The sequence below is a fragment of the Phoca vitulina genome, unplaced genomic scaffold, assembly GCF_004348235.1.
Source record: "Phoca vitulina isolate PV1807 unplaced genomic scaffold, GSC_HSeal_1.0 scaffold40, whole genome shotgun sequence".
Lineage (NCBI taxonomy): Eukaryota > Metazoa > Chordata > Mammalia > Carnivora > Phocidae > Phoca > Phoca vitulina.
This window is the reverse complement of record NW_022589743.1, coordinates 14,467,604-14,495,592: the sequence shown is the minus strand read 5'-3', so window position 1 is coordinate 14,495,592 and position 27,989 is coordinate 14,467,604. Positions and strand designations below refer to the sequence as shown.

The window sequence follows — 27,989 nt, the reverse complement described above, 5'->3', positions numbered from 1 at the left end:
CTCACTCTCAAAATCGCTCTCTCTCTCTCGAATTTAAAAAAGAAAAAAAAATCAGTAACAAAGTGTTATAAAGATGGTCTGCTTCCACTCTGCCTCTCTAATGTAATTAATGCACACTCAATTTTTTGCCAAAGAACAATTTCAACTCCTCAATGAAGTTATATACAACATGCTAAGAATTAGAAATATCAGCAGTGGGGCGCCTGCGTGGCTCAATCGGTTTAGGTGTCTGACTTTGGCTCAGGTCGTGATCTCAGGGTCCTGGGATTGAGCCCTGCTCAGCAAGAAGTCTGCTCAGCAAGAAGTCTGCTTCTCTACTCAGCAAGAAGTCTGCTTCTCCCTCTCCCTCTACCCCTCCCCTAACTCCTGCACATACACTCTCCCAAATAAATAAATAAAATCTTCAAAAAAAAAAGAAAAGAAATATCAGCACTTTCCTAATTAACTCCAAACAAATCACGACAGTTTGCTAACTTCTGTTAGTCCATCAGCGAAAAGGAAATTAAAAACAAATATAAGGTGATAATTAACCTCACGTGAGAAGCAAAGATTTCAGCCTCCTTATTTAAAATTAGAACTTTAATGGGAACATATAATCTACCATAAAGCCAGACTGTAGTAATGGCATATCATCAGGGAAGAATCCTGAATTTTAAGATTAAATAATTATCTATTTCAATATACCACCATAATAATTATGCTACTAAATCAATTGAGTGCATCATAGTATATATTACTAAAGAAGATCAAAATATCAAATAGCACACCCAAAATAAGTGACATTTGTGAAGCTGTATTTTAGAAAGACACAGAAATGATGACCCTAATAAATACAATAGAATTAGGTTCCAATTAAATGTAAACTGTTGCATTTTCTCAAATATGGTTAAGATTTAATAACATAATGTATTTATGCTTGTAAATTATGCTATAACAACATTTTAGCTAGGTTAAAAAGACCATTTTAGTATTTAATAAAGTTGTGTTTTGATCATAGATTTCATCTTACTAATAAAATATTAATGTATACAAGTGACAGAAAATGAGTTGTACTTTAAATTATGCAAGACACAAAATTCTCTATGGACTACCAGAAAATGTTTTCTAAATGCTTAACACTGTCAAATATATTGTGACTGATGTAGTTCACTTATCATGAACTGCAAATTCATCAGGAAAATCAATTCCATTATTAATCACAAAGATCCCAAACTACTCCACAGTAAAAAAAAAAAGAAGATTGAATCCTTAGACTGACTTCAGTAAAACCTCAACGTGAGACTGGTATTTGCCAACCTGACAACATGATAAAAATTCAAGCCTTAATACACAGATGATTTTACATGGATGAATGCTAATTTTTTCTCTGTATATACAGTTTGCAAATTTTTAATTGTTTAAATTAAATGTTTAACACACTTACATTTTTGTCTTTCAGCCAGGGGTCCCCTGCAACAGGCTGATAACCCACAAGATATCTCCTTAAAATCTATATGATTGTCACGATTTTCATCAAAAGCATTGAACAAACCTGTGAAATAGGAAAAGACACCATAAATCACAGCCAACAAGCCTCCTAATGTTAATAATATCACGTCTATGAAAGGAGCATGACACCCATAAACTGGCCAAATTAAAAAAAAAAAAAAGTTTATCAGTAGTTCCCACTGTCTCAGGAAGCATTTTTCTCCTGGTATAACTAAAACTTAAGATCCTTGCAGAAAATACATTACAGTCATTTAGTGTTCAGTTATATTTGCCTGTTTGTCTCTATCTTCTATCAGTTGTAACAGCTAAAGATGACAATAGTATGTAAAAAATTAAAAACTGAAAAAAAATCAGAAATTACAATTATCCCTACTTAGAAAGATTACGAAGAAAAAGGAAAAATGAAGGAGAAAAGCTGATGTATACTCAAAGATATAACATGATGTTATGTAAGCTCCCATAAAGCTTTCATTAAGCAAAGAAAAATAACATACCATATTACAAACAAAAGATATTCTCTGTACTGCAGTCTTCTTTGTCATAGTTCATGTTTTATAAATAAATATTTAAAATCAGAAAGAGAATTTATAATCCTGTGGTTTTTAAACTTTTTGTAAAATACAAATGGAATAATTTTGTTTTCAAATAAAATGATTTCTCAATATTCAATTCTAAAAAGGTAAAATCCCAATTGCACTGCTGAAGTAAGTGGAAAAGCCCAGAGCCCCATCTGCTCTGGCTCCTCCAATAAGTACTTCTGAAGTACCCCAGGAATGTGATGAACACAGACTGTACATTTTAAGAATGTAATTCCTTAAATAGTAGAAAACTAAAGCTCAGGAGGGGTTAAATGATTGGCCAAAAGTAAAGAAAAGTTAAAAAAGGTCAGAATCTGGGGCGCCTGGGTGGCTCAGTAGTTAAGCGTCTGCCTTCGGCTCAGGTCATAATCCCAGGGTCCTGGGATCGAGCCCCGCATCGGGCTCCCTGCTCCGCGGGGAGCCTGCTTCTCCCTCTCCCACTCCCCCTGCTTGTGTTCCCTCTCTCGCTGTGTCTCTCTCTGTCAAATAAATAAATAAAATCATTTAAAAAAAAAAAAAAAAGGTCAGAATCAAAAAGACAACCCAAATATTCAGATTCTAAATATGATTTTTATGATATCACCCATAATTACTCTCTGTATTCCTAATTAAATAAAAAAAAGTTATAGCAATGAAAAGTTTAGAGCTAGAAAGGACCTCAGAGATGGTCCAGTCCAATAGTTTCTTAAATCTTTTTTTGGTGCGGGGGTAGGGGTGGGGTGGGGTAGATACAGCAGTGGAACCTTCTTATGTAGAAGAAAAAAAGTGGAGGCGCTTGAGGTGAGGAAGAGGTGGGGTTATGTGTGGAGACCTGGAGCTCTACCCAGGCAGTGACCACCACCCTAATCCCTGCACCAGTGGCTGAGATACTTCCCTGGAATACAGTGACTAACTTGGTCAAACTCGTTTTATATTTGAGGATATTCAGGTGCAGGGAGCTAACCTTGATGCAAGGTTACACATAGGTAGAATAGGAAGCTCAACACTACAATCTTAATTCCCCTTTTAGTTTTTTTCCTCTATACTATTTTTAAGAAACTTGCAAACTTATAATATTATGGTCTTTTAGAGTTAAGATATATTCATTAGAAATAAGAGATGGCTTCAGGTGTGTTTACCAAAGAACATTTGTAGAAAATAGAATGATTCCTACCTTCACTTAGAGATGGACGAATGGGTGGTGAAACCAATGGGCCAAATGTCTCTAGGTCAAACCGTCCAGTCCGGGATTGAGCCTTTAGCAACCAGTAGCGTTTCTCCAGATCAATGATGTCTGATTCCTCCACTGAGAGTCAAATCAAATAAGATTATAAAACCTTAGACTTCTCTTCTAGGCAGTTAGTTCAACCTGATCATTTAACTTCCAAGGATATATTTTAATTTTCCAATTCAATTGCTAAAAATATTTACCTAAACAAAACTGAAAGACAAATACATTATATCTAAAATGGCATGAAAATTGGGGCACCTGGGTGGCTTAGCTGGTTAAGTGTCTGACTCTTGATTTCAGCTCATGTCATGATCTCAGGGTCATGAGATCTAGCCTGGAGTTGGGCTCCCCACTGGGCGTGCAGCCTGATTAAGATTCTCTCTCCCTCTCCATATGCCCCTCCCCCACTCCCACTTGTGCTCTAAAATAAATTAAAAAATAAAGAAAACTGCATGAAAATTAAATTCAAATTAATATAAAAGTGGCTTCAAAATCAGAAAAAAAAATGTCTGCAATTTCCCATTAAGTAGGTTGCTTAAATCCAACATGTAAAATAATAAACAACTGACACATTTCTTTTTGGGTTCCTACACCACTTTTACTTATACTCATTTTTCATAATTTTCAATCTCTATCTTGGATTTAAAGATTTTTTTTTTTTAATTCAAGTTAGTTAACATATAGTGTATTATTAGTTTCAGGGGGAGAATTTAATGATTCATCAGTTGCATGTAACACCCAGTGCTCATTACATCAAGTGCCCTCCTTAATGCCCATCACCCAATTACCCCATTCCCCCCATCCACCTCCCCTCTAGCAACCCTCAATTTGTTCCCTAGAGTTAAGAGTCTCTTATGGTTTGCCTCTCTCTCTGTTTTTATCTTATTTCATTCCTGGTTACACTGTAATCATCCTAATAGCAGGATCCATGTCTGATTCATCCTGTTGATAGGATAACTACCTACACAGTCAATACTTATTAAATTAATGAAAAAGAATATGAAAAGGATCTCATAAATAACAAAAGTCAATAAATGACAGATGATGTAGAATAGGATTTACAATGTGATAAGTAATAGGAGCATCATGAAAACATGAATATCTTTCTCTCCTCATTCAACAGAAGATACAATAAAAAATTACAGATAAGCTCCAACCACAGTTATATTTTATATGTGCTTTTCCCCCCAAGGAACTAAAGTAAGATCTAGAAAGCAAGCAGATGAGTCCTTCCATTACCATGGTTTTTTACCTGCAGTCACTTTCCAGACACTGGTAAGGTATGAGGAACCTAAGCAGTGAGATTTCACTAAGTTAAACCGAGAAGCTGTAGTTCTGGGAGGTTAAGATAGCTGAAATTTACAGGGCAGATTACTGGAGAGGAAAGAGTTATACAAAGAAGAGCTCCAAAAGTACGCACAGGACTCTTGTTGAGTTTTGGCAGAATAGCAGAAGAGTAAGCTGTGTATGCACACAGTGAAATTCATTGAGGCTGGGCTTGGATATGCCTAAGTTTTGACCAGCCAGAGTGGAGATACCTTACCGAACACTGGTAGTATTCATAGACTCAGAGGGTCACACTTAAAAAAGGGGAAAAACTAACTCCAAAATAAAGGCTACTCCAGACCTGCCCCAACAAAGCTTTTAAAAAAATCCTTCAAAATGTCAAGCTGATCCACAAGTAATTTAACTGCCTATCAAAAGAAAACAAACTCCTTTTAAAGGGAGAATCCACTTAGCCTTAACATTCACAATGTCTAGCATCCACAAAAATATGAAAACAAGCAGAAAAAAGTGATCCAAAACCAAGATAAAAATTAGTCAATACAAAAAGCTATAGAAATAACAGATGATGGAATTAGCAGACAAGGCCTTAAAACATCTATTAGAAATACCTCAAGAATTTAAGGAAAACCACGACTACATTGAGGAAAGAAATGGAATCTATAAAAAAGTACCAACTGGAACTACTAGAGATAAAGAATACAATATTTGAAATTTAAAAATTCACTGGAAAATTTAATAGCAGATTAAAACCTACAGAGGAAAGATAAGTGAATCTGAATACCAAGCAAAAGAAATGCTATCCAAATGGAAGCATAAGGAGAGAAACAAGGTGAAAAGTTACTAGAATCTTAGTGAACTATATAAGATAATATCAAACAGCACAACACACATGGGATCCCATAAAAGGATGGCAGAAAATATTTGAAATAGTAACAGCTGAAAAATCCCCAAATTTGATGAAAACTGTAATTCCACAAATCCCAAAGTTCATTAAACTCTGTGTAAGAAAAATTCAAAGAAAACCAAACCAAGGCAAGTCACAATCAAATTGCTAATAGCAAAACTTTAAAGCAGCGGGGCGCCTGGGTGGCTCAGTCGTTAAGCGTCTGCCTTCGGCTCAGGTCATAATCCCAGGGTCCTGGGATCGAGCCCCACATCGGGCTCCCTGCTCCACAGGGAAGCCTGCTTCTCCCTCTCCCACTCGCCCTGCTTGTGTTCCCTCTCTCGCTGTGTCTCTCTCTGTCAAATAAATAAATAAAATCTTAAAAAAAAAAAAAAAACTTTAAAGCAGCAACAGAGGTAAGCAAAACACATTACAAACAAGGGAACTAAGATAAGCAATGACTTCCCTTCAGAAACAAGGGAGCCAGAAGACAATGGGGGAAAAAGGTGCTGAAAGAAAAAAAGTACTGTTAATCTCATATTCTATATCCTGTGAAAATATTCTTCCCCCAAAAAAGGCAAAATGAAGAATTTTTTGGACAAATCAAAGCTGAGAGACTTCATCAATAGCAGAACTGCACCAAAAGTAGCATTAAAGGATGTTCCTCAGACTGAATGATGCCAGAGAGCAATCAACACAAAGGAATGATGAAAACAGGAAATGCAAAGTCCCTAATTTCCATGGGGCTGATATCACTGGTCATCCCAGATTTTGGATAGGAGCTTGACTGCAGCTTTGGTTAGACTAAGTTTGCCTCTGGTTCAAATGCTTTGAAAACTGAGTTCAGATTTCTATTCAGGAAAACCCAGAAACTGCTAGTTTTTGAAATTAGGGGTCCATAAACTCCAGCCTAAAGGCTGCATGCATGTTTATATAAATAACATTTTATTAAAACACAGCCACGCCATTTACTTACATATAGTTTATGGCTGCTAATGTGTTACAATGGCAGAATTGAGTAATGGTGATAAACAGACATATGGCCCCCAAGTCTGAAATATTTATTATCTGCCTTTTTAAAAAAAACGTTTTGCCAATCTCTGTGTTAGACCTTAAACTTGCATGACTGCAAGACTTCAAAACTATGAGACTTCATAAAATGACAGCACCTAGAGACCACAGAGCCTTGAGACTGCTAGCCTTCAACACAGTCTGAGATTTCAAAATTGTTAGGCCATGAAACTGCAAATCAAGAGATCTCTCTTCACTTTTCAGCTTGCCCCCAATCTCAGCAAGATTTCCACATGAGAGAACTGGGTGGAAACAATTATCTTTGTATTTAGGGTCTCTTCAGATTCAAATCTGAAACAGGTTTCTCAAAAGTTTGGCTGGTTTCTCCTCATTCCAGTAAAGCTTGTCCTCAGGCAGGCTCACTCCTCTGCCAGCCTCAATCCCAATCTCAGCCTCTGGCCTGAGATAGGAAAGCACTCTACATCCCTTGATCACCTAGGAAGGACTTTGTCCCTCTGGAGTTCAGTCCTTCCCTCTCCCTTCCTAAGATTTCTTTGCATTCGAGGGCTTTAAAGAAGAGTATGATTATTTAGTTTATGTGATGATTTCATGTTATTACAATGGGAGTGAAGGTCTTTCATATCTTTCTACTTCCCAACCTCAAGCAGAACCCTTCAATTATTATTTAACATGAATCTGAAAATTCTCACCAATTCAATAAGATATAAATACAAAGTATAAAATTAGAAAAGAAGCAAGGTTATTCTTTGCATATGAGCAGAATGCATATCAAAAAACACAGAGGGTTTTTTTTTTTTACAAATTATAACTGAGTTTAAAAATCTGTAGAGATACAAAATACATATACAAAAATCATTGTTTTTCTATATAACATTAATAACATGTAAGAAAACATTAAAGAGAAAAAACACAAAACTAGCAATTCCCCATAAGAAACATATATCTAAAAGTAAACTTTAAGATGTAAGCGAGATTTTTATGAAAAAAACTTTATAAAATAATATTAAAGATCTGAATAAATGAAGCATACAACGGTCCTAAAAAGGGCCTTGATAGAGGCCTACCATGGACTTGAATAGGGTGGTTATGTAAGATCACACTGTGAGGGTGACAGGAGTACAGATCTGAAGGAGGCAAGGGGGCAAATGGTGGGAGAAAAAAACTTTCTACACAGAGAGAACAAGGAGAGAAGCCTCGAGACAAAAGCATGCTTAGCAAGGTCAAGGAAAAGAAAGAAGATCAGAGTGACTGAAGTGGAGTTAGTGAGGGAGACAGTAGTAGGAGATAAAGTCTAAGGAAAAATGGGGGTCAGGTTATGTAGGTCATTGTGAGGACTTTGGTTTTAAACTGTGAACCACTGGAGGGCCTGAAGCAGAGGAGTGACATGATCTGACTTAGAGGATTACTCTTCACTACTAAGTTGAGAACAGCCTGGTGGGCAGCAAGAACAGAAGTGAGATGACCAGTTAGATGTTTAATAAAGATTTAAAATCATCAATACATGCAATTAAAAAACATTAAGACCATAGATTAACAAGCACAGACGGACAATTCATAATAATGGGGGGGGGACTTAATTTCACTAATAATAAAAAAAATCACTTCAGAAGAAAAATTTAAACAGAATCATGCTACTTCTCTGCTTCAAAACTTTTCAACATTCTTCCCGAAGATACCTGCAATGGTTACTCCAACAACTCCTTCAGCTCTTTACTCAAATGTCATATTCTCAGACCATCTGAACTGCACCCCACCTGATGATAGTCCTCCATCCCTTTTCCCTGTCTTACTTTGCTCCCTAATATTTATCAATATATGGCATAATTTACTTGTTTTGTTTATTGGATGCCTCCTCCAGCTAGAACATACCCTCCTTGAGGTAAGGTCTTACGGTCTATTTTATTCATTGCTATATTCTAACACTCAAAATAATACCTGATACATTTTGAACACTCATTTAATATTTTTTAATGAACAAATAAGACTTATTTGTTGAACCCAGGATATATATATTCAGAATAATGTTAACTGGGATAAAAGATGAAGATTGGTATCAGTAGAGAACCTTGGCCTCCAATAACTTACAAGTTACTAGGAAGACAAGAACAATGTTCTCTAAATTTCCACTGCTTTCAAAGGATTCTTACTCTATTCTTTAGTAGTTTTAGTACAAATTTAGGGGGAAAACTTTTTTACTCATCAACAAGATAATTGAGAGATAGTCAAATCAAAATGCATACCTGTACTGTATTTGTATAAGTGCTATAGTCATAAGAAGGTGAATAAATGAAAACATATATTCTACCAACTTCCACAAAATTTTAAGAAAAATTATATTCCTTTTGCTTGGTTTTCAAGGGGCTCTCAGGACTTAAAGCTAATGTCTATTTTCCCTTCATACTCCTTATTCTGCCCTGATGTTTTCTATACCTGAAACCTAAAAGAGAGGTTTTTACTTAAATGATCTGAGAGTGAAACTCTTTTGAAAGTAAAATATGAAAATAAAAATAAATCTGCACTAGGAATACAGAATTTTGTGCACATTATTACACATCAGCAGATGGAAGAACTGAGATTTTGAGAAAGACAATGTTCTAATTTACCCTGAAGCAGAAAAAGTACATGGAAACGACCACACCTGCCATAGGTGAAAACAAAAAAGGCCTTGACAGATGTCACTGATTCTAACTTGTCCCTACTTCATGCTCTCTTAGAAAGTTCTTAACTTGGCTATCCTAGAATAGTCCTCTTAATGATCCACAAAATCTAGGAACAGGGATTCTAAGAGTGACAATGAAGTTACATTACACTTTGGCATTTAAAAAGAACTACTTACTTATTAATTATTAAAAGTAACTATAAACAACTGAGAAAAACTGAGTGACAGTTATAACATGTTTTAAAAAGTTAAAAACTCAAGGGGCACCTGGGTGGCTCAGTCGGTTAAGCGTCTGCCTTCGGCTCAGGTCATGATCCCAGGGTTCTGGGATTGAGCCCCACATCAGGCTCTCTGCTCAGTAGGAAGCCTGCTTCTCCCTCTCCCTCTGCCTGCAGCTCCCCCTGCTTGTGCTCTCTCTCTCTCTGTCAAATAAATAAAATCTTAAAAAAAAAGTTAAAAATTGAAAATACTAAGAATACTAATTTAATTTTTAAATTTTTTTTTTTTTTTTTTTTTTTTTTTAAAAATTTTATTTTTTTGACAGAGAGAGACGCAGCGAGAGAGGGAACACAAGCAAGTGGAGTGGGAGAGGAAGAAGCAGGCTTCCCGCGGAGCAGGGAGCCCGATGTGGGGCTCGATCCCAGGACCCTGGGATCATGACCTGAGCCGAAGGCAGCCGCCCAACCGACTGAGCCACCCAGGCGCCCCTAATTTTTAAATTTTTTAAAGAAGATTTTATTTATTTGAGAGAGAAAGCGAGCACAAATGGGGGTAGGTACAGAGGGAGAGGGAGAAGTAGACTCCCCACTGAGTGGGGAGCCAAATGCTCAATCCTAGGACTGAGAGATCATGACCTGGGCTGAAGTCAGACACTTAACCCACTGAGCCACCCAAGCACCCCAATTTTAAATTTGTATTACTTGTTTTTACTAGACTAGTAATACATTTTGTTGCATGAAAAATTATTTAAAATATAGGTAATCAAAAAAAAGGAAAAAAAAACCATATAATTGCATGTTTTCATACAGCCATATTTATTTGAACATACATGTATTTATTTATTTAAAGATTCATTTATTTGTTTTAGAGAGAGAGAGAGCACGAGCGCACACAAGATAGAGCTAGAGCATGAGCAGGGGGAGGGATAGAGGGAGAGGAAGAGAGAGAATCCCAAGCAGACTCCCTGCTGAGCTCGGAGCCCAAAGCGGGGCTCAATCCCATGACCCTGAGATCATGACCTGAGCCAAAATCAAGAGTCGGACGCTTAACTGACTGAACCACCCAGGTGCCCCTGAAGGTACATGTACTTAAACTGAATGTCACTTAGATTGGGAAGATTATTTTCAATACTTGCATTGTTATCATCTATACCATTGTATGATTTCTCAAATTACACAAAATCATTGTTCACAATTTCAAATAATCAATGGGCTAAGTTAATTTTTAAAATTTTATATCAAAATCATCAAGAAAGACTGAGATACAAAAAAGATAAAATTTTCACACAAGAATACACATTTTTCTTTTTTCAACAAATACCAAATATATTACATTGTAACCTTCTGATGAATCAACCTTTGCAAAGGTCCGATTATTTTGGAACTGGAACTAATTTTTTAAAATATGCAAAACTTCTAATGAGCACATAGCTTTCATTTTTTTAAAAACAGAGGTATCTACTTCAAATACCTAGATAACTGAATTTACTAAAAAGAAGTATTTAAAAATTTAACAATAAGGAGAGTAATCACAGGTGTCTGATAAATATATTAAGATAGCATACTGTTTCCTTTTCTAAAATAAGATATCTGTTCACTCCATTTAGAATATATGAAAGAAAGAGAAACTCTTCTGTTCCTGCAGAGAAATAGCTTTCTCAAATTCTAAACTTTCTTCCAAATAATAGATCTGCACATAAAAAATCTGACCCTGAAACAAAACAAGGAAGACAGCAGCCTTTATTTCTATAATTCTTGGTACTGAGCATATGTTCAGTAAGTACTTCTGATTAACTGCTGTTTACACAATACACTAAATTAGAAACACACACACAAATCACACTAACTGCCTCTCAATTTTTTTTTACTTTTGAAAACTGTTTATTAATCTCCTTAAAAAACATAATTTCTTTGCTTAAGGAGAAATGTGGAAAGACATGTAGAAGATATTTAAAAGAAAAAAAAATGATTAGACTGTTATGGCCACCAATTAAAACCATGCTTTACAGTTCCCTTTTAACCTTATGTGATCTGTTCATATTTTGGTTATAGACTGCATGCAATCCATTATCGAGTACTTGCCAAAAGCAAGCTAAAGTAAATTATATATATTAGTATTACCCAAACATTTTACATGAATTGGCAGCTGAATTCCTGGGAAGAGGGAAGGAAACTAACTTTATTTTCACTTAAAGAAGTTAGAGGTAATGACTGCAGTAATTATTCTACTTGCAATTCATAGGTCAATACCAAAACTTACACTTTACTAGTTAAAGAGGATTGAATTTATTATCACCCACCTACAGGTATAATTTTTTCTGGTTCACAACAGAAGCACACCACACTCCCAACATTCTAAATAATTCCTGGCCTATACTTTGGGCCATCCTAATCAAGTCTCACCTTACCAGAGGCTGCAGCTGCAGAAATAGGTCTTTAATGCCAAAACTGGATTCTCATTTAAAACAAAACAAAACAAAACAAAAACAGGCAAAATATCCCAGTATTTTCAAACAGTAACACAGTTCTTTAACACTGTTGAGGAAGCAACCTGTTCACAAACGCAGTGACCTTCTGAGATCTACTTAAAATGGCTGTAATCCCTACAACACATACAACCAGCTAAGAGGATAATGAAAAAGGGACATGCAGATTTACTAGGGGTTTATGGTCAAAGAATCACTGAAATACTTTTTTTCTCATTGAAAAAAGGTGCTAGCAATACCAACTGAAGTGTGGCAAGGGAATATAATAACATGAATTTTTAGTTGAGATAATAAATGCTAAAATAGAGACAATTTAAGTTAGATATGAAAAGAAAAATGATCAAAATGAATTCTATGGCCCTAAAATTAACCCAAAATACTACATTAATTACCTCAAAATCCAGATTCTACTACTAAAAAGAATCACTGAGTTAATAGGCTTATTCATTCTTATGATACATTTTAAGGAAATCCCAAAAACTCTTTCTTAGTTTATTTAGAGACCTATTTATAAGAAAGAATAGGCACAGGGGCACCTGGGTGGCTCAATCCATTAAGTGTCTGACTCTTGATCTCAGCTCAGGTCTTGATCTCAGGAATGTGAGTTCAAGCCCCATGCTGGGCTCCACACTGGGTGTGGAGCCTACTTAAGAAAACAAAAACAAAAGAAAAAAAAACAAAAAAAACACAAAAAGCAAAAATAAAGAAAAAAAGAACGGGTACACATATTTTCTGCCAAAAATATAGCTAAATTATGTGAAAATATGATCAACACTAAAGAAAATAACTCATTTTAAAAACATAGTTCATAAAATCATAGTTCTACTGCCAATTTCACTGTTGGTAAATATACAATCATTCAAGGATCTTGCTTGGATCAAATGAAATTAATTATTGAAGAGATATAAAAAAATAATCATTTGTAAATATCCCAAGAGGGGGGAAAAAAGGAAATTGGAAAAGTGAATCTGCAAAATTGTCTGAAGTGAGTCTGAAGGAGATGGCTCACCACAACCACAATAACCACATGACCAACTCCTTTATCTATAATTACAAGCTACTCATAAAAGATTGAAGAATAACAAGAGTGTGTGTCAATAAACTGTGTTCATCCCAGTTTTGGCACCGATTAGCCATCTGATCTTGAGAAAGTTTCTTTAATTTCTTATAGCCTTAGTTTCCTCATCTTTAGAATATGGATAAAATGAACCTCAAAGAGGGCACAAGGATTAAACAAGATAATATACACAGAGTACATATAGTACCTCCTCTAGTAAATGCTCAATCTGCACTAATAATGAACTTTCAGGAAGAGAAATTAAGAACATAGTCCTATTTATATGCAACTATTAAAAAGAATGAAATATCTAGGGGAGGAGCAAGATGGCGGAGGAGCAGGAGACCTAAATTTCGTCTGGTCCCAGGAATTCATCTGGATAGGGATCAAACCATTCTGAACATCCACGAACTCAACAGGAGATCGAAGAAAAGAATAGCAGCAACTCTCTGAACATAAAAGCAACCACTTTCTGGAAGGTGATCCACCACTTCCGAAAAAACAATTTTTACAGCAAAAGTTCATATCTTCTATGAGAGAAGTAATTTTTTTAACCAGTTTGCTGATCTACACTGAAAACCACTTACCCTACTTGGAAACCACCTGAGTAAATTTAAGAGCCCAGCTCCTGTGACTTTCAAGTTTCTGTGAAGGGTATAAAAGGGAAGCAGAGAAAGAGATGATGATTTCAGTTTTAGAGCACACTTTCTACAAGAAAGACAAGGAAGGGCACACTGAAGTTGAATCAGGCCATGACGGTATGTTCACGTTGTCACTATAGACCTGCCTCAAGCAGCAATTAACTTTCAAGTTTTATTTCTTCATTCAATACTTTGTGAACTTACTATATCAACAATACTAGATTAATGTCTCTTACATCTTCCTTCTTCAATTATACCAATACCCTACCCTTTAAAAATCTATAAACTTTCCTGGGGCGCCTGGGTGGCTCAGTTGGTTAAGCGACTGCCTTCGGCTCAGGTCATGATCCTGGAGTCCCTGGATCGAGTCCCGCATCGGGATCCCTGCTCGGCAGGGAGCCTGCTTCTCCCTCTGACCCTCCCCCCTCTCATGTGCTCTCTCTCTCTCTCTCATTCTCTCTGTCTCAAATAAATAAAAATCTTTAAAAAAAAAAAAAAATCTATAAACTTTCCAAACAGAACAATAAAAGCCACTAAGTAAAAAAAAAAAAAAAAAAAAAGAATGAAATATCTAGAAATAAATATAATCAAGCAGAGAGGAGAACTATACTCTGAAAACTGTAGGACCTTCTTTAGTATTATGTTTAGATTCCCTTCTCTTTATTTTTTGTGTATATATTATAGGTTTTTGGCTTGTGGTTACCATGAGATTCCTATGTAACACCCGAATATATATATATAGTAGTCTATTTTAAGTTTGTGGTCATGTAAGCTCAAATGCATTCTAAAAACACTACATTTTTACCATCTGCCCCCACATTTTATGTTTTTGATGTCGTATTTTACTTTTTATTCTGAGTATCCCTTAACTAATTATTGTAGAAATGGTAGACTTTACTACTTTGTCTTTTAACCTTCATACTAGCATTACAAGTGGTTGCACTACCTTTACTGTATGTTTGCTTTTACCAGTCAGATTTTTTTTCTTTCATAATTTTCTTACTTCTACTTCATGGCCTTTTCTTTTCCACTTAAAGAAGTCCCTCTAATATTTCTTATAAGGCAGGTTTAATGGTGATAAACTCCTTTAACTTTTGTTTGGGAAGTCTGGGAAACTCTTTATCTCTCCTTTTATTCTGAGTGATAACCTTGTCAGGTAGAGTATTCTTGGTTGTAGGTTTTTTTTTCTTACAGCACTTTGAATATATCATGCTACTCCCTTTTGGCCTGCAAAGTTTCTGCTAAAAAATCAGCTCATGGTCTCATGGGGGTTCTCCTGTATTTGCTCTTACTGCTTTCAAGTTTCTCTCTGATCTTTAATTTTTGACATTTTATTTGGGGGGAGGGGCAGAGGGAGAGAAACAGACCCCCACTGAGCACAGAGCCAACTGCAGGGCTCAATCTCATGACTTTGAGATCATGACCTGAGCCAAGATTGAGAGTCAGATGCTTACCTGACTGAGCCACCTACGCACCCCTAATTTTCAACATTTTAATTTTTATGTTTCTTCCTGTGGATCTCTTTGGGTTTATCTCATTTGGCACTCTCTGTGATTCCTGGACCTGAATGTCCTGTTTCCTTCCCCAGATTTAGGGAAATTTTCAGCTTTTATTTCTTCAAAAATGTTTTCTGCCCCTTTCTCTCTTCTCCTTTTGGTACCCCCATGATACAAATATTAATATGCCTGATGTTGTCCCAGAAGTCCTTTAAACCATACTCATTTTTAATAATTCTTTTTCCTTTTTGCTGTTCAGCTTAGGTGATGTCCACCACTCTGTCTTCCAGATTGTTGATCCATTTTTCTGCATCATTAATCTGCTATTGATTCCCTCTAGTGTATTTTTCATTTCATTTACTCTGATTGGTTCTTTTTTATATTTTCTAGCTCTTTGTTGATGTTTTCACTGTGTTTATCCATTCTTTTCCTCAGTTCGGTGAGCATCTTTAGAACCACTACTTTTAAGTCTTTATCAAGTAGACTGTTTATCTCTGTTTCATTAGTTCTTTTTCTGAGGTTTCGTCTTATTTTTTCATTTAGAACATATTCCTGTGTCTCCTCATTCTACCTGACTGTGTTTGTTTCTATGTATCAGGTAGATCAACCACATCTCCTAGTCTTGAAGGAGTGGCCTTATGTAGAACACATCCTGTGGGGCCCAGAAGCACAGTCCCCCTGGTCACCAAAACCAGGAGCTCCAAGGGTATTCCCCTGTGGGTTGTGTGTGCCTTCCTATTGTGACTGGGGTGTGATGGCTATAAGCGCACTGATAAATGGGACTGTCCATAGCACGACTGGCTGAAATGACCAGATGCAGCTGCTATAGGCACACTAGTGAGTTGGGCTGACCCTCTGGGGCGGAAGTCAGTTTGGGGGTTGCTGGTCCAGGCCATATCCACACGCTGCATGCAGAATGGCAGGAGCTACTTTGGGGGCCTCCCGTCTTGGTGGAGGCCACCCAATGGGTGCTGTGAGGAGGGAGCCATTTGAGGAGGGGTACTAGATCCAGCTGAGAAGCTGTTTTGGAGAGTCACCTGCTTGGGGGAGGGACAATTTAGGGGTGCAGGAATGTTGGGGTATGGTGACTGGTACTAGTAAAGTAGATGGAGAATGTCAGAAATGGCACCTACCAGCACCAGGCCAGCTAGGTAGGAGAGTAAGAAAAATGGCACCTACCTCCATTTCTGTTCCAGGATAAAGTTCCAACAAATCCCTGCCCCTTCAGCACATGCACTAAAATTGGCGAATAAATCTCCTTCACATATGACCCAGGGACTTTTCAAACTCCTGCCTCTGTGCTCTTGGAGTGAGTGCATTTGTGCACAGACTACTTTAAGAGTAGAGTTTCGGGTTTCTTATAGCTCAGCGGCTCTCCTGGAGTTAAGCTCTGCTGAGTTTCAAAGCTAGGCTTTCTGGGAGCTCATCTTCCCAGTACAGGTCCCTAGGGTGGAGATGTCCAATGTGGGGCTTGAAATCCCTTGTTCTCCAGGGAGGACTTCCACATTTGTGACATCCCTTCTGCTTAAGGGTTACCATACTGGGGATGTCGTTCCTGACTACACCACATGTCTGTGCCCCCTCCTACTTATCTCAATGTGGCTTTTTCTTTATATCTTTAATTGTGGATTAGCTGTTCTACTAGTCTTCAGGTCGTTGTGGTTGTAGTTTTGGTGTGTCTGTGAGAGGAGGTAAGCCCAGAATCTTCCTTCTCTACCACCTTGATCTTCTTCAGATCTAATCTTAGGTACTTAAACAGCAAATTATAATAGAAAAATATAACAGCCCTAATAAAAATTTAATTAAGATCTACTCAAACATTCAAAACTTAACTCTGCGCTAAAGTTCCAATTGAATTTCTTAAATTAAAAAAAAAAAGGGTAAGGTAACAATAATTTGGAATTTGCAGTTCTGAAAAACGCACATGCTATGATAAAATCTGAAATCTTGTATAAATCAAATCAGTTAATTATTCTAACCTGTATTGAATACAAATAGCTCCCCAGTTTCCTTTGTGATTTACATAAAAGAGAACATTTGATTAAATATTGGCAGTGTGTTCAACTTACTGTGACTTCAAATTTTACTTTATAATTGTATGTGAAAAAGTAATTAAAGGCATCTACACTCTAATATAAATGTTATTTACAAGTGAAAATTTTTAATTCCTTTTTGTTTCCTAGATACCTTGGCTCATTACACAAACTTAAATGGAGTCACTGATGCTTTAAAATAAATATTTTCTGTCTACTTATAAATCAGTTAATAACACTATTTTTTTATCACAAGTTTCCACACTCAGGACACATTATTTGAGAAGTTTAATGTACCAAATATTCTCTGAGTGGAAGAGCCTGCAAAGAATTCAACTGTGAACTGTTTATCCAGAAGCTGAGAATTTACACATAATATGACAAATCATAGCCATCAGAATGTAAACCTACCTATGTCAGAATTTATAAATGAAATTTAGCAGTAATTCTGACTTTGTGATAATGCTTTCATAGTAAGCCCCATGAAGAAAGTAGCTATCTGCTGAAGCCCATAGCCACTGAGTTGTCTATTCCACTGGTTTATGCTGGTTCTTTGTTTCTATAAATTGTAAAACAAACGAAGAAGACTTCCTTCCCACAGATGTGGACGAGTTAATTTTTATACCGATCTACAACCCTCTATTACAAAATTACTTGCTTCTAAAACAATCACTCCCTGGAGATAATGGGGTGAAGCTCACCGACATTTGCAAGCCAAGTGTTCAATGATACAAGAGGATGCATATTCATTGTAAAGCACCAATTCCAGAACAGGCATGGAGCTGAGTCCTTTAAAACAGGTATTATCTCAAGTACGCCTAAAGGGTAGAACAATATGTCAACCCAAATATGTCACTTTGGCATAAGGATTATATTGAGTTGAAGGTAATTGAGAAGAGGCAGATAAGAGAAAAGCTCTCTGCCAACTACCCCCCCCCCATTTACTTAATTTGTAAAAGTGTCTTCCCTGCCCCTCTACCAGGAAGGACAGAAGTAATCACCAGAGACTATTCTAGATCCTTACCAACATGGAGATTGCACCAGATAAATGAATCTACATTAACAAACCTTACTAAGCAGCCCTATCTACTATTAGTTTCTCCATACATTTGCCGTCCCATAATTGGCCACCTCTAGAAGCTCAAAGTCAGTCTTTTTCCTTTGTCTTGTCCCTTTCCTACAAAATTACTGTTTTTTGCTAAGATGCGATACAAACTCAAGTTCTAACCACCTGTTTCAGTTACTCATCAATGAATACTCCCATGCATAAGCAATGTTAATAAACTTATGTTTTTTGCTTGTTATCTGCCTTTTGTCAGTCTAATTTAAAGGGCCCTAGCCAATGAACCCAAGATGGATAGAGGAAAAAAGTTTTCCTCCCCTACATGCCTTACAACACACCTGTGAGGTAAATTGTATCATTTTCCCTGTTTTCCAGAGGAGGAAAAAGAAGTTCAGAGAGATTAAATAAATTTCTCAAACTTACGTGAGTAATAAGTGGTAGGGCCAGTGTCTGACTCGGAGTCTGAAGACTCCTAAACATCCTATCAGTATTTCTCAAAATGTAGTTCATGGTCCACCTACATCAGACTTACGTTAGATGTCTGTTCAAGTACACAGTCCTAAGGCCCACTGAATAACAATCATGATCATAGAATCAGTAACCTGCACTTTTAATACCCTCTCCAAGTAATTCTAATGCTCAATAAAGACTGGTAACTACCAATATACCTTCGTGGCCTTATATTTGATTAATTTTTAATTTTGGTGTATTCCTCTTACAAGACACAAGGATTGACAAAATTCAACTAAGATGCCAGCATTTAAAACATTATAAATAACTAAAAAATCTGAAGCATAGCATTTCTTCAGGCTTTTACCATACACTACTGACATTTCTATGGCCACCAGGGAAATCAATGGGCGCACTATAGTGGTAGATAAAATAATTAATTCAGATAGACAATTCCCTCCTATTTATAATAAGGTGATCCTCTATATACCTTAATGCTAATCAATTTTCTGTATTTAACATCATTTATCTAACCAAGAGTTTCAGAAGGAAGATCTTAGAACTTTGCAACCTTCAGCAGTTACTTCAGCAGTGATTTATAAATATCATAATTCATTTTCCCCCCTAAAAATATAGTATGTCTTTATATGAATGTTCACATACTATGAGACTGTTGAACCTTTTTTTTTTTTTTTTTTTTTTAAGATTTTATCCATTTATTTGAGAGAGAGTGAGAAAGAACACAGCAGAGGGGGCGGGGGGTGGGGGCAGGGAAAAGCAGGCTCCCTGCTGAACAGGGAGCCCTTGATCCCAGGAAGGACCCCGGGACCACCAGGACCCAGGATCACAATGTGAGCCGCAAAGGCAGCCACTTAACCGACTGAGCCACCCAGGCGCCCCGAGACTGTTGAACCTTAGTCAAACATGATGTTGGCCTTTCTCCTTGGCATAAGTTTAGTGCTATAATCCTAAAAGAGCATGTACCTCTTGCTCACTCCTGGGGAAATCAAATGTTTAAATCAGTACTTAGGAAGTAGACTGTTAGTGGCTGAAAATTTTTCAATACTGTCCAGTCTAATAACGTGCATTTAGTCCATTGTACTAAAAAGAACTCAAAGATGAATTGGACAAGAGCCTTGTCCTCCAGGGACTTGTAACTTCTGGGGAGAATCAAAGCCATTTCCAAATGCCTCTAAGGTAAGGCAAAAAGCATCTTAATTGCTTTAATTGAAGTGTAAAATGAGCAAGAATGCAAATGGAAAGTAATTCAAACTGAAGAAAAATGGAGCAAGCGTGACAAAAAAGGGAGCATATGAATTGGGCTTTGAGGACAAAGAAGTATTTCAATTGTCAAGGGCTGAAAGATGAAATGCAATCTTAAATGAAGGACTATCAGGAGTGATGTATAGGGTAGCTAAAAAAGTTCATGGGGGTACTGAGCAGTGCTCTGTAGATGAAGCAGAGAACATATGTAAGGAGAAATGAATATGGAAAATTAAGAATAGGAAACTAAGAGACTTCAGAGCCATGCTAAGGAGTTTAAACTTTGTTCTACAGAAAATGAAGACTCTTCAAAGATTCTGGAGCAGGGAAAAGAAGAGTTTACATTTTTTAATGTAAATAACAAACACAAAAAATTTGTCCTTCATTCTTTCATAGAATTAACATATAGTTAGATAAATAAGGACAAATACTGCAATGACAGCGGCAGTAAAGAAAGATGCAAGAAATATGGCTGAGTTAAGATTGATAGTATCTAATGTGAAGCCTGACAAGGAAAAGTCAAAATTAATCTCAAATTGGATGACTGGAATTACAAATACTATTAACCATGATAGAATAGACAGGAGGAAGAACATACTGTTTGCTTTTTGAACCTTTAGATGGGTTGAAAGCAAGGAAACATGAATTTGATTTTACATATGAGATTAAGATGTTAGAATATATATAGTTTTAGAAAAGGAACAACAGGGGCACCTGGGTGGTTCAGTCGGTTAAGTGTCCATCTCAATCTGTGCTCCAGTATGGGTTTGGCTCAGGGAGGGATAGGGAAGGGGAAGGGGAAGGGGAAAGGAAAGGAAAGGAAAGGAAAGGAAAGAAAAAGAAAAAGAAAAAAAAAGAACAATAGGCCCCAAATAGAGTCACTTGTGCTGAGCCCCATGTTAGCAAACGAAGACCTAATATCTAATCTAATTGTAGTTTCAGCCTTTCCCAGAAATGTGACCTTTAACCAGTCAATCTGGAATTACCTGATCAGCACTAGTAAAGTAATCTGCTTGACAGACCCCAAAGGAAGATGACCTTGCCTGAAACAATCTAACAATCTACTCTTTGTTAGAAACTCCACCTCCCATACCCTACTCCCGCTCCCTTCTGCCTATGAAAGCCTTCCATTTTGTACAATTCCTCAGAGCTCCTTTCTGTTTGCTAAATGGGATACTACCGAGTTCATGATTTGAATAAAGCCAATTTGATCTTCAAATTTACTCAACTGAATTTTGCTTTTCACTAATATCCAGGAGGCATTTATTAAAATGAATATACAATTTGAGATACCCCAAGACCAGAAAATTTCATCAAGGTATCACCTACAGAGATATATGATGGATAGGCAAAGCAATGGAAATGGCTGTAATGAAACAAAAGCATGCACATCATCTAAGAATAAAATAGGGCCAAAGGCGAACCCATGAGAAATAACTTACATTTAAAAGGTAGACAGAAAAAGGGGAGCAGTAAAGAAAACTCAAATAATAAAAAACTAGGAAATTATAATGTTTCAAAAGCCAAAGAAGAGAATTTCATGAAAACTGAATGGTCAAAGAGTGCTAAAATGCTGCAGAGACAGGAGTAGATACAATGACCCTAAGAAACCACTCAGTTTAGAAATTAGAAGGTCATTATTACAGGTGAAACAATGGCTCTACATTAATATTTGCTTTAAATAATTCAAGATAAATATTTTTTCTTTCTTTCTTTCTTTCTTTCCTTTCTTTCAGATTGTATTTATTTATTTGACAGAGAGAGTGAGAGAGCACAAGCAGGGGAAGCAGCAGAGGCAAGAGGGAGAAGCAGACTCCCTGCTGAGCAGGGAGCCCGATGTGGAGCTTGATCCCAGGACCCTGGGATCATGATCTGAGCCGAAGGCAGACACTTAACCGACTGAGCCACCCAGGTGCCCCTAAGATAAATATTTTTTAACAAGGCAAATTCAAATACTATTAAAAATTCAAAAATCTTCCCAAGTAATAAAAAGCTGAATAGAAAAGATCATTTTCAAATAAAAATGGAATCACATAATGGGATAACATTTTTAACAATTTGAAAATTATCTTGACTGAATGAATTTAAGTAAATCTGTAATCTGTAATAATATATAGTTCTTTCCAAAATAAGCAATAAGCAGCATTTGCATTTGCAAAGTATGTCAGACCTAATTTAACTTTAAGAAACTGATAAAAGACTTCCTCCTTGAGCACACTTTAGTCCTGCTTCTTTGAGCCCTCTTTTCTTCGACTAGGCTTCCAACTTGGCCCCCATTCAGTCTTTGGTCTGCTCAAATCCAGTCTTAGCAAAGAATCCTGCCAAGTTGTCTGCCTACCCTAGATATCTGATCAAGTTTCTCATACCCCACCTTTGATGAATAAGTCCTTGGCTTGCCTTTAGCAAGAATTCCCCCTGCCTTTGACATCTCCTCTTAGTAATTTTCCCTCCACTGACCACCTTGCCTCACTCCCCAGCTACAATTCCTCATTTGTCCTTGTTAGAAAGTTTTGACCAATCTCTCTCTCCTATTGCAATACACTACTGCAGAAGTCTTGGATTTGAGTCTTCCTTACCATTTTAACAAGTGTCAGAATAAACTTTTCTTTAACATAACTCATTAAAGGAAAGTAGTCACACTTAGCCAATATTAACAGAAAAATAATTTACCATACAATCACAAATAAAAGCAAAAGTTCAGCAAAATATCCATAAGAATGACAATTTAAATATTAATGTAAGTTAGAGCTTACAGTGAATATAAAAAGATTCCCTAATTTTTTATGGAAAACAAATTTTTTTTTAAAAGGGGCTTCCTATCAAAAATAAAGACAAGGGCACTGAAAAGTAGTAGAATCAAGTTCATTGCCTATTCATGCCAGAATTTATCGGAATTTCTGGTAAGAATGGAATGAAAATGGGCAGAAAAGTAGCTGCTGTATAATTAATAGCCAGTCATAGTTCCATAAAGCAACAGTACGTGACACCCAAGGTACTCTATTCAGTCAACAAATATTTATTTTTAAGGCTTGGCATAGAGGGAGAAAAAGGAAAGAATATAGACTCTAAGATTTAAGAGAGATGACAGGTACACAGGCTCCACACTGGGCATGGAGTCTGCTTGGCATTCTCTCTCTCCTTCTCCCTCTGCCCCCCCCCCCCACCCACTCGCATGGTCTCTCTCTCTCTAAAAAAGAGAGAAATGACATGTACACATAAATAGAATGCTACAAATAATTACAATAAAAGATGGAAAATGGTAAGCTCATCCAAGAAGTGTACATGAAGGTGTTATGACAGTTCAGAGGAATGAGATGATTTCTCACAGGAAGGCAAGAAAAGGTTTCATGGAAACAAAGGGGCATGTGATTTAAGTCTTCAAAGATGACCAAGATTTATAGGGAGAAGGAAAGGGAAAGGCATTCCAGTGTTAAGAAGTAGCATTAGCAAAAGCCCCATGCAGGTACTTTTCTGTACCCACAGGAAAGAACAGTAGAAATTAACACTTAAGGCCTATACAGTGGTGGGTTCAATGCTATCCCTCAAAAATTCATGATCACCTGGAACCTCAGAATGTGACCTTATTTGGAAATAGGGTCTTTGTAGATGTAATGAATTCAGCATCCTGAATTTAGGCTGGGTCCTAAATCCAATAACTAGCATCCTTATAAGAAAAGGAGAGGACACAGATATAGAGAAGGCCACAGGAAGATGGAGGCAGAGAGTGGAGCTACACTGCCACAAGCAAAGCCTAGGGTCGCCAGAAGCTGGGAGAGGCAAGGAAGGATTCTTTCCTAGGGCCTTCAGAGGAAATGTGTTAACACCTTGATTTCAGTTTCCAGAACTGTGCTAATTTGTTACAGCAACTTTAGGAAACTAAACCGCTTGGTTAAGGACAATTAGTAGAGGGCTATTGTGAAATAGTATGAAATTGGTTTCTCTGCCCCCAGTTCCTAATATTTGGTCTTTGGCCAAACTCTTATAACTTCCTGAGTGATAAGGGTTTCTGACAAAGGAGTCCTAAATCCCTTGTAATTTCCTGGGTGATAGCAGTCTTGTTCTAATGCTTGAGGTGACTCTTGTTGGGCTTCTGGATGGGGGCTGGTCACCAGAAAGACCAAGCCATAATTAGAAACTTGGAACTTTCAGCCCTACTCCCCATTTGCTAGAGATTGGAAATTCAGTTAATAATTGATCATACCTATATATGATGAGGCCTCCATAAAAATCCCAAAAGTATGGGCTTTGGAGAGCTTCTGGATGGATGAACATATCCACATGCCAGAAGGATTGGCGCATCCCAGCTCCTGTGCCTGGGACCCTTCCAGACTTGCCCTATGTATCTCTTCATCTGGCTTTTCATCTGTGTTTTAACATACCCTTTATTATATATTAAGTCAGTAAATATAAACTGTTTCCCTGAGTTTTATGAGTTCTCCCAAATTATCAAACCCAAGGAGGGGGATCATCTAATTTAGAGCTGGTTGATCAGAAGCACTGGTGATAACTGGGATTTGTGATTGGCCTCTGATGCGGGCAGCAGGTGGATAGTCTTATGGGACTGAGCCCTAAACCTGTGGGATCTATGTTAACCCCCAGGTAGATAGTGTGTGAGAACTGAACTTAAGTACAGAACACCCATTTGGTATATACAGAGCATTGGGGAATTGCTTTGTGTGGGGAAAAACCCCACACATGTGAAGTACAAAAATATTTGGCGAGTAGAGAAAAAACAAGAGTTTTCCTTTTCAGCTATGTACCAAATGCTCCAGCGTATTTTATTTTATTACACTTTGGAAGAAAAAAACCACTGACAATAAATTTCTCCTTAATAGCTATATTCTCATATTATCAGGCAATTGTATTAAAAAATGAATAGAAAACAATGAAATGCCATTACTTACAATGTGTGACTCCAGCTAGAGTTTGGTAGAAAGTGGGAGTATCACTATCATCAGTGAGGGTCACATAAACACCTCCAGATAGTAGCCAACGAGAGAAGGTAAAAGCATCTTTGTTTAGAAGAAGCCAATTTCTAAACTTTTCATAGTTTACCTTTTCACCCTAAAATTAAAAGAAAAAAAAGATAGGTTTAGTCAAATTTTAAGGTATCTTACTTAGAACTTGCACAACCTGAAATTTGCGATTTGTTGACATTTACCTTCGGTTGACATTTAGGATTATCTAAATAACACTACAGACTGTATACTTGGAAATCAAACTGCTTTCAAAAATAACTGTATTTAAGAACTTCCATTTCCATAAAATCTATATGTCTAGTTGTAAATTATTTCATCAATTCATTAAAGCAGTGCATTGTTACTAATAAGCCACATTTTACTTACTAAGGTATATCCTGAAATCAGTAACTGCATTTTTTTCTATATTTAAGAAGGCCAATTTTTTACTAATCTGTCATAATTAGCATATTTTAATTAAATATGTGTGGCATTAAAATACTCTTCTAAGTTTCATGGGCAAATTAAAAACAACTATCCTAGGGCCCTCTTCCAGAAGGCATCACTGAATACATGTATTCATAAGTCAACTAGAATACAAAAAGAAACAAGTACATTTCTATTTCTTTGCTTTCTTGTCAAATATTTTGTTTTCTAAATCTCTGGATAAAAAAAGTATCTGAGCGGAGAAAGAACATCACTTAGCTGTGCAAGTCAATTTCTTTGTCTGGAAGACAAGAGGACCTAGGGTGAATGAGGGCCAGATGTTTCTATGAAAAAAAGACAGAAGCAACCCACTTGGAAATACAATGAAGACAGACATTCAGGAGCCTATTAGGTCTAATCCTGATAGGAATATTAAGGAATACAAATAACTCATAACCTAAAAGAGATATATGGTAGAAATAATTTCTATATTGTTTGGCAGCATCCTATTAAGTACAGCAATATCCTTAGCCTAGTAGTTTCAGAAGACTTAACAGTATAATCCAAAACATCAAAACAACATTGACAGTCTTGTTTTTCTGAATGGAAGAATGTGGCATTCAGAGTTGCCGCAGGGACATGTGAGGACATTGCCAGCATGTGTACAGATTAGGGATCATACCAATATTCTTTCTGTTTCCCACATTTAGTCTAGAAAGACGATTAGCTGTATATATCTCACAAGCTCACACACATTTTTACACATGTTAACATCTCTAACATTGGGATGAGTTTTAAAATCAATAGCATCCTTCAATTATAACTGGCAGGTTTTTTCTTTCTTTGTAATACAGGTACATCTTACAATTGATGGGATCTTAGATACAGCGAAACATGTAGCATCAATGGTTTCAGAGAAGCTAAGATGTTGTTGCTATAAAATGCACCCTGATGTACTAAGAAAGAAAGAAGCTGCCAGTTAAAATAGACACTTCTACCACCTTCCCATATAGTTAATATTATTTACAATTCCCTAAGCACTGTTCTAAAAAAATTTTTTTAAGATTTTATTTTTAAGTAATCTCTATACCCAACATGGGGCTCAAACTCACAATCCTGAGATCAAGAGTCACAAGCTCCCCCCAGATGAGCCAGCCAGGCACCCCTAATCTTCAAAGTAACCCTCTGTAGGAGATACTATTATCATCTCTATTTCACACAAGAGAAAATTGAGGCATTAAAAAGTTAAATAATCTAAGGTTATACAGTGACAGGGATATGACTGAACCCAGGTAGTCCAAATTTTCTAAGCCTAAGCTATACACCACACTTGTTGGCTGACTCAGTGAAATATAAAGTAAGCTCTGAAATCTATCTGTCCATTCAGATCACTGCAATACTGGTAACACCAAAATTCCATCTGTTAAACCTGACTTTTTGTTTTTGAGTCATGGATGTATTCTAAAAAAGGCAGCAAACAGAAAGTTTCCTTTTATAAATTGTCACAATAGCAGTTTAGAAAAAAAAATTCCAGAAATATAGGGCAATTAAAAATGAACAGGCTCCTGAAACTGTTAAATCTTTAAAGAACAATACAAAATATGAATTTCCACCTTAAAAATTGACAACCAAAGAAAATATTCAGTAAGAAAAGAATAATACAACTCCTACGTGGATTCCTTTATAACTTCATCAAGACTAATAAAAGCACAAGATAGAAAAAGCTGAAACCCATTCCATGTCACTAAATCTAGGTGCTAGGTCCACATCTTTTAGCTAAAGTGCTTCTCTTTATAGTTTTGGGGTTTTTTTGGATTGCCCCAAAACAACATAAAGCACTGCTTTGGGAAGTCTAAATAAGTCTATTCTAATACAAGTAGATTCATACTGAAACATGGTTAACTTGAAAAGCAAGGGTTTGGACATAATTAGACACATTACTCAGAAATTACAGCAGGTAAATACATCAAGTAGTTGAATCAGATAAAAAATTAGCCCATTTACAGTGTTGGTTTTTTACCAACCACAAGCATCTAGTGATTTAAATAGCTTCTTCATGAGTATTCCAAAACCGGGGCCTCTCATTTCTTTGATCTTTCCTCTTCCAAAGATCTTGTCCTTCATATAACACTTAACCGCAGCCTTACTAACAGTCTTATGATCTTTTCATTATAATAACTGTTCCCTTTCCATTAAATGCAATTTTAACATTCCACTTTCCCCCTTACAATTTCCTCTTATGAGCAAACTTCTTTTAGTATCCTAACTCCACTGATTTTTTTTTTTAACTCCACAGGACCTACACCAATGACCTTCCTCTACATTGCCAAATCTAATAATCACTTCTCAATGATCAAAAGTCAACCCACTTGACCTTTCAGTTTATTTGATGTAAGTACTCCTTTCTTTTAAAACACTTTCATCACTTGGCTTCCAGGACACCATTCTCTTCTGGTTCTCCTTACAGGTTATTCCTTAGGCTCCTGTTTTGATTCTTCTTCATCTCATTAATCTCTAAACATTGGAATACAGGACTCAGTCTTCCAATCTGTTTTCTATCTAAATTCACTCTAAGATGATCTCATCCTCAACTATAAGCCAACAAATCCTATCCCATGAACTCTAAATTATACATCAAAAAGCATAGTTGACATCTCCACTTTAATGTCTAAAATGATTCTCAAATTTAATTATGTCCTAAATCTCCCTTGATATCAAAACCCCAAACTTGAACCGCTAATAGTCTTAGCCTTCGTAATTA

The 27,989-nt window shown here is 36.6% G+C and overlaps 1 protein-coding gene across 2 annotated transcripts in view; it reads right to left on the bottom strand.

Moving 5' to 3' along the window:
* Nucleotides 1–27,989, bottom strand: part of USP32 (ubiquitin specific peptidase 32) — a 213,328-nt gene that overhangs the window by 77,004 nt on the left and 108,335 nt on the right. For both annotated transcript variants that reach the window (XM_032429128.1, XM_032429129.1), the window contains exons 5-7: nucleotides 24,749–24,908; nucleotides 3,220–3,351; nucleotides 1,424–1,531 (exon numbers count right to left, since the gene is read on the bottom strand). In XM_032429128.1, coding sequence (XP_032285019.1) covers nucleotides 1,424–1,531; nucleotides 3,220–3,351; nucleotides 24,749–24,908 — 400 coding nt within the window. The remainder of the gene's footprint in view (nucleotides 1–1,423; nucleotides 1,532–3,219; nucleotides 3,352–24,748; nucleotides 24,909–27,989) is intronic.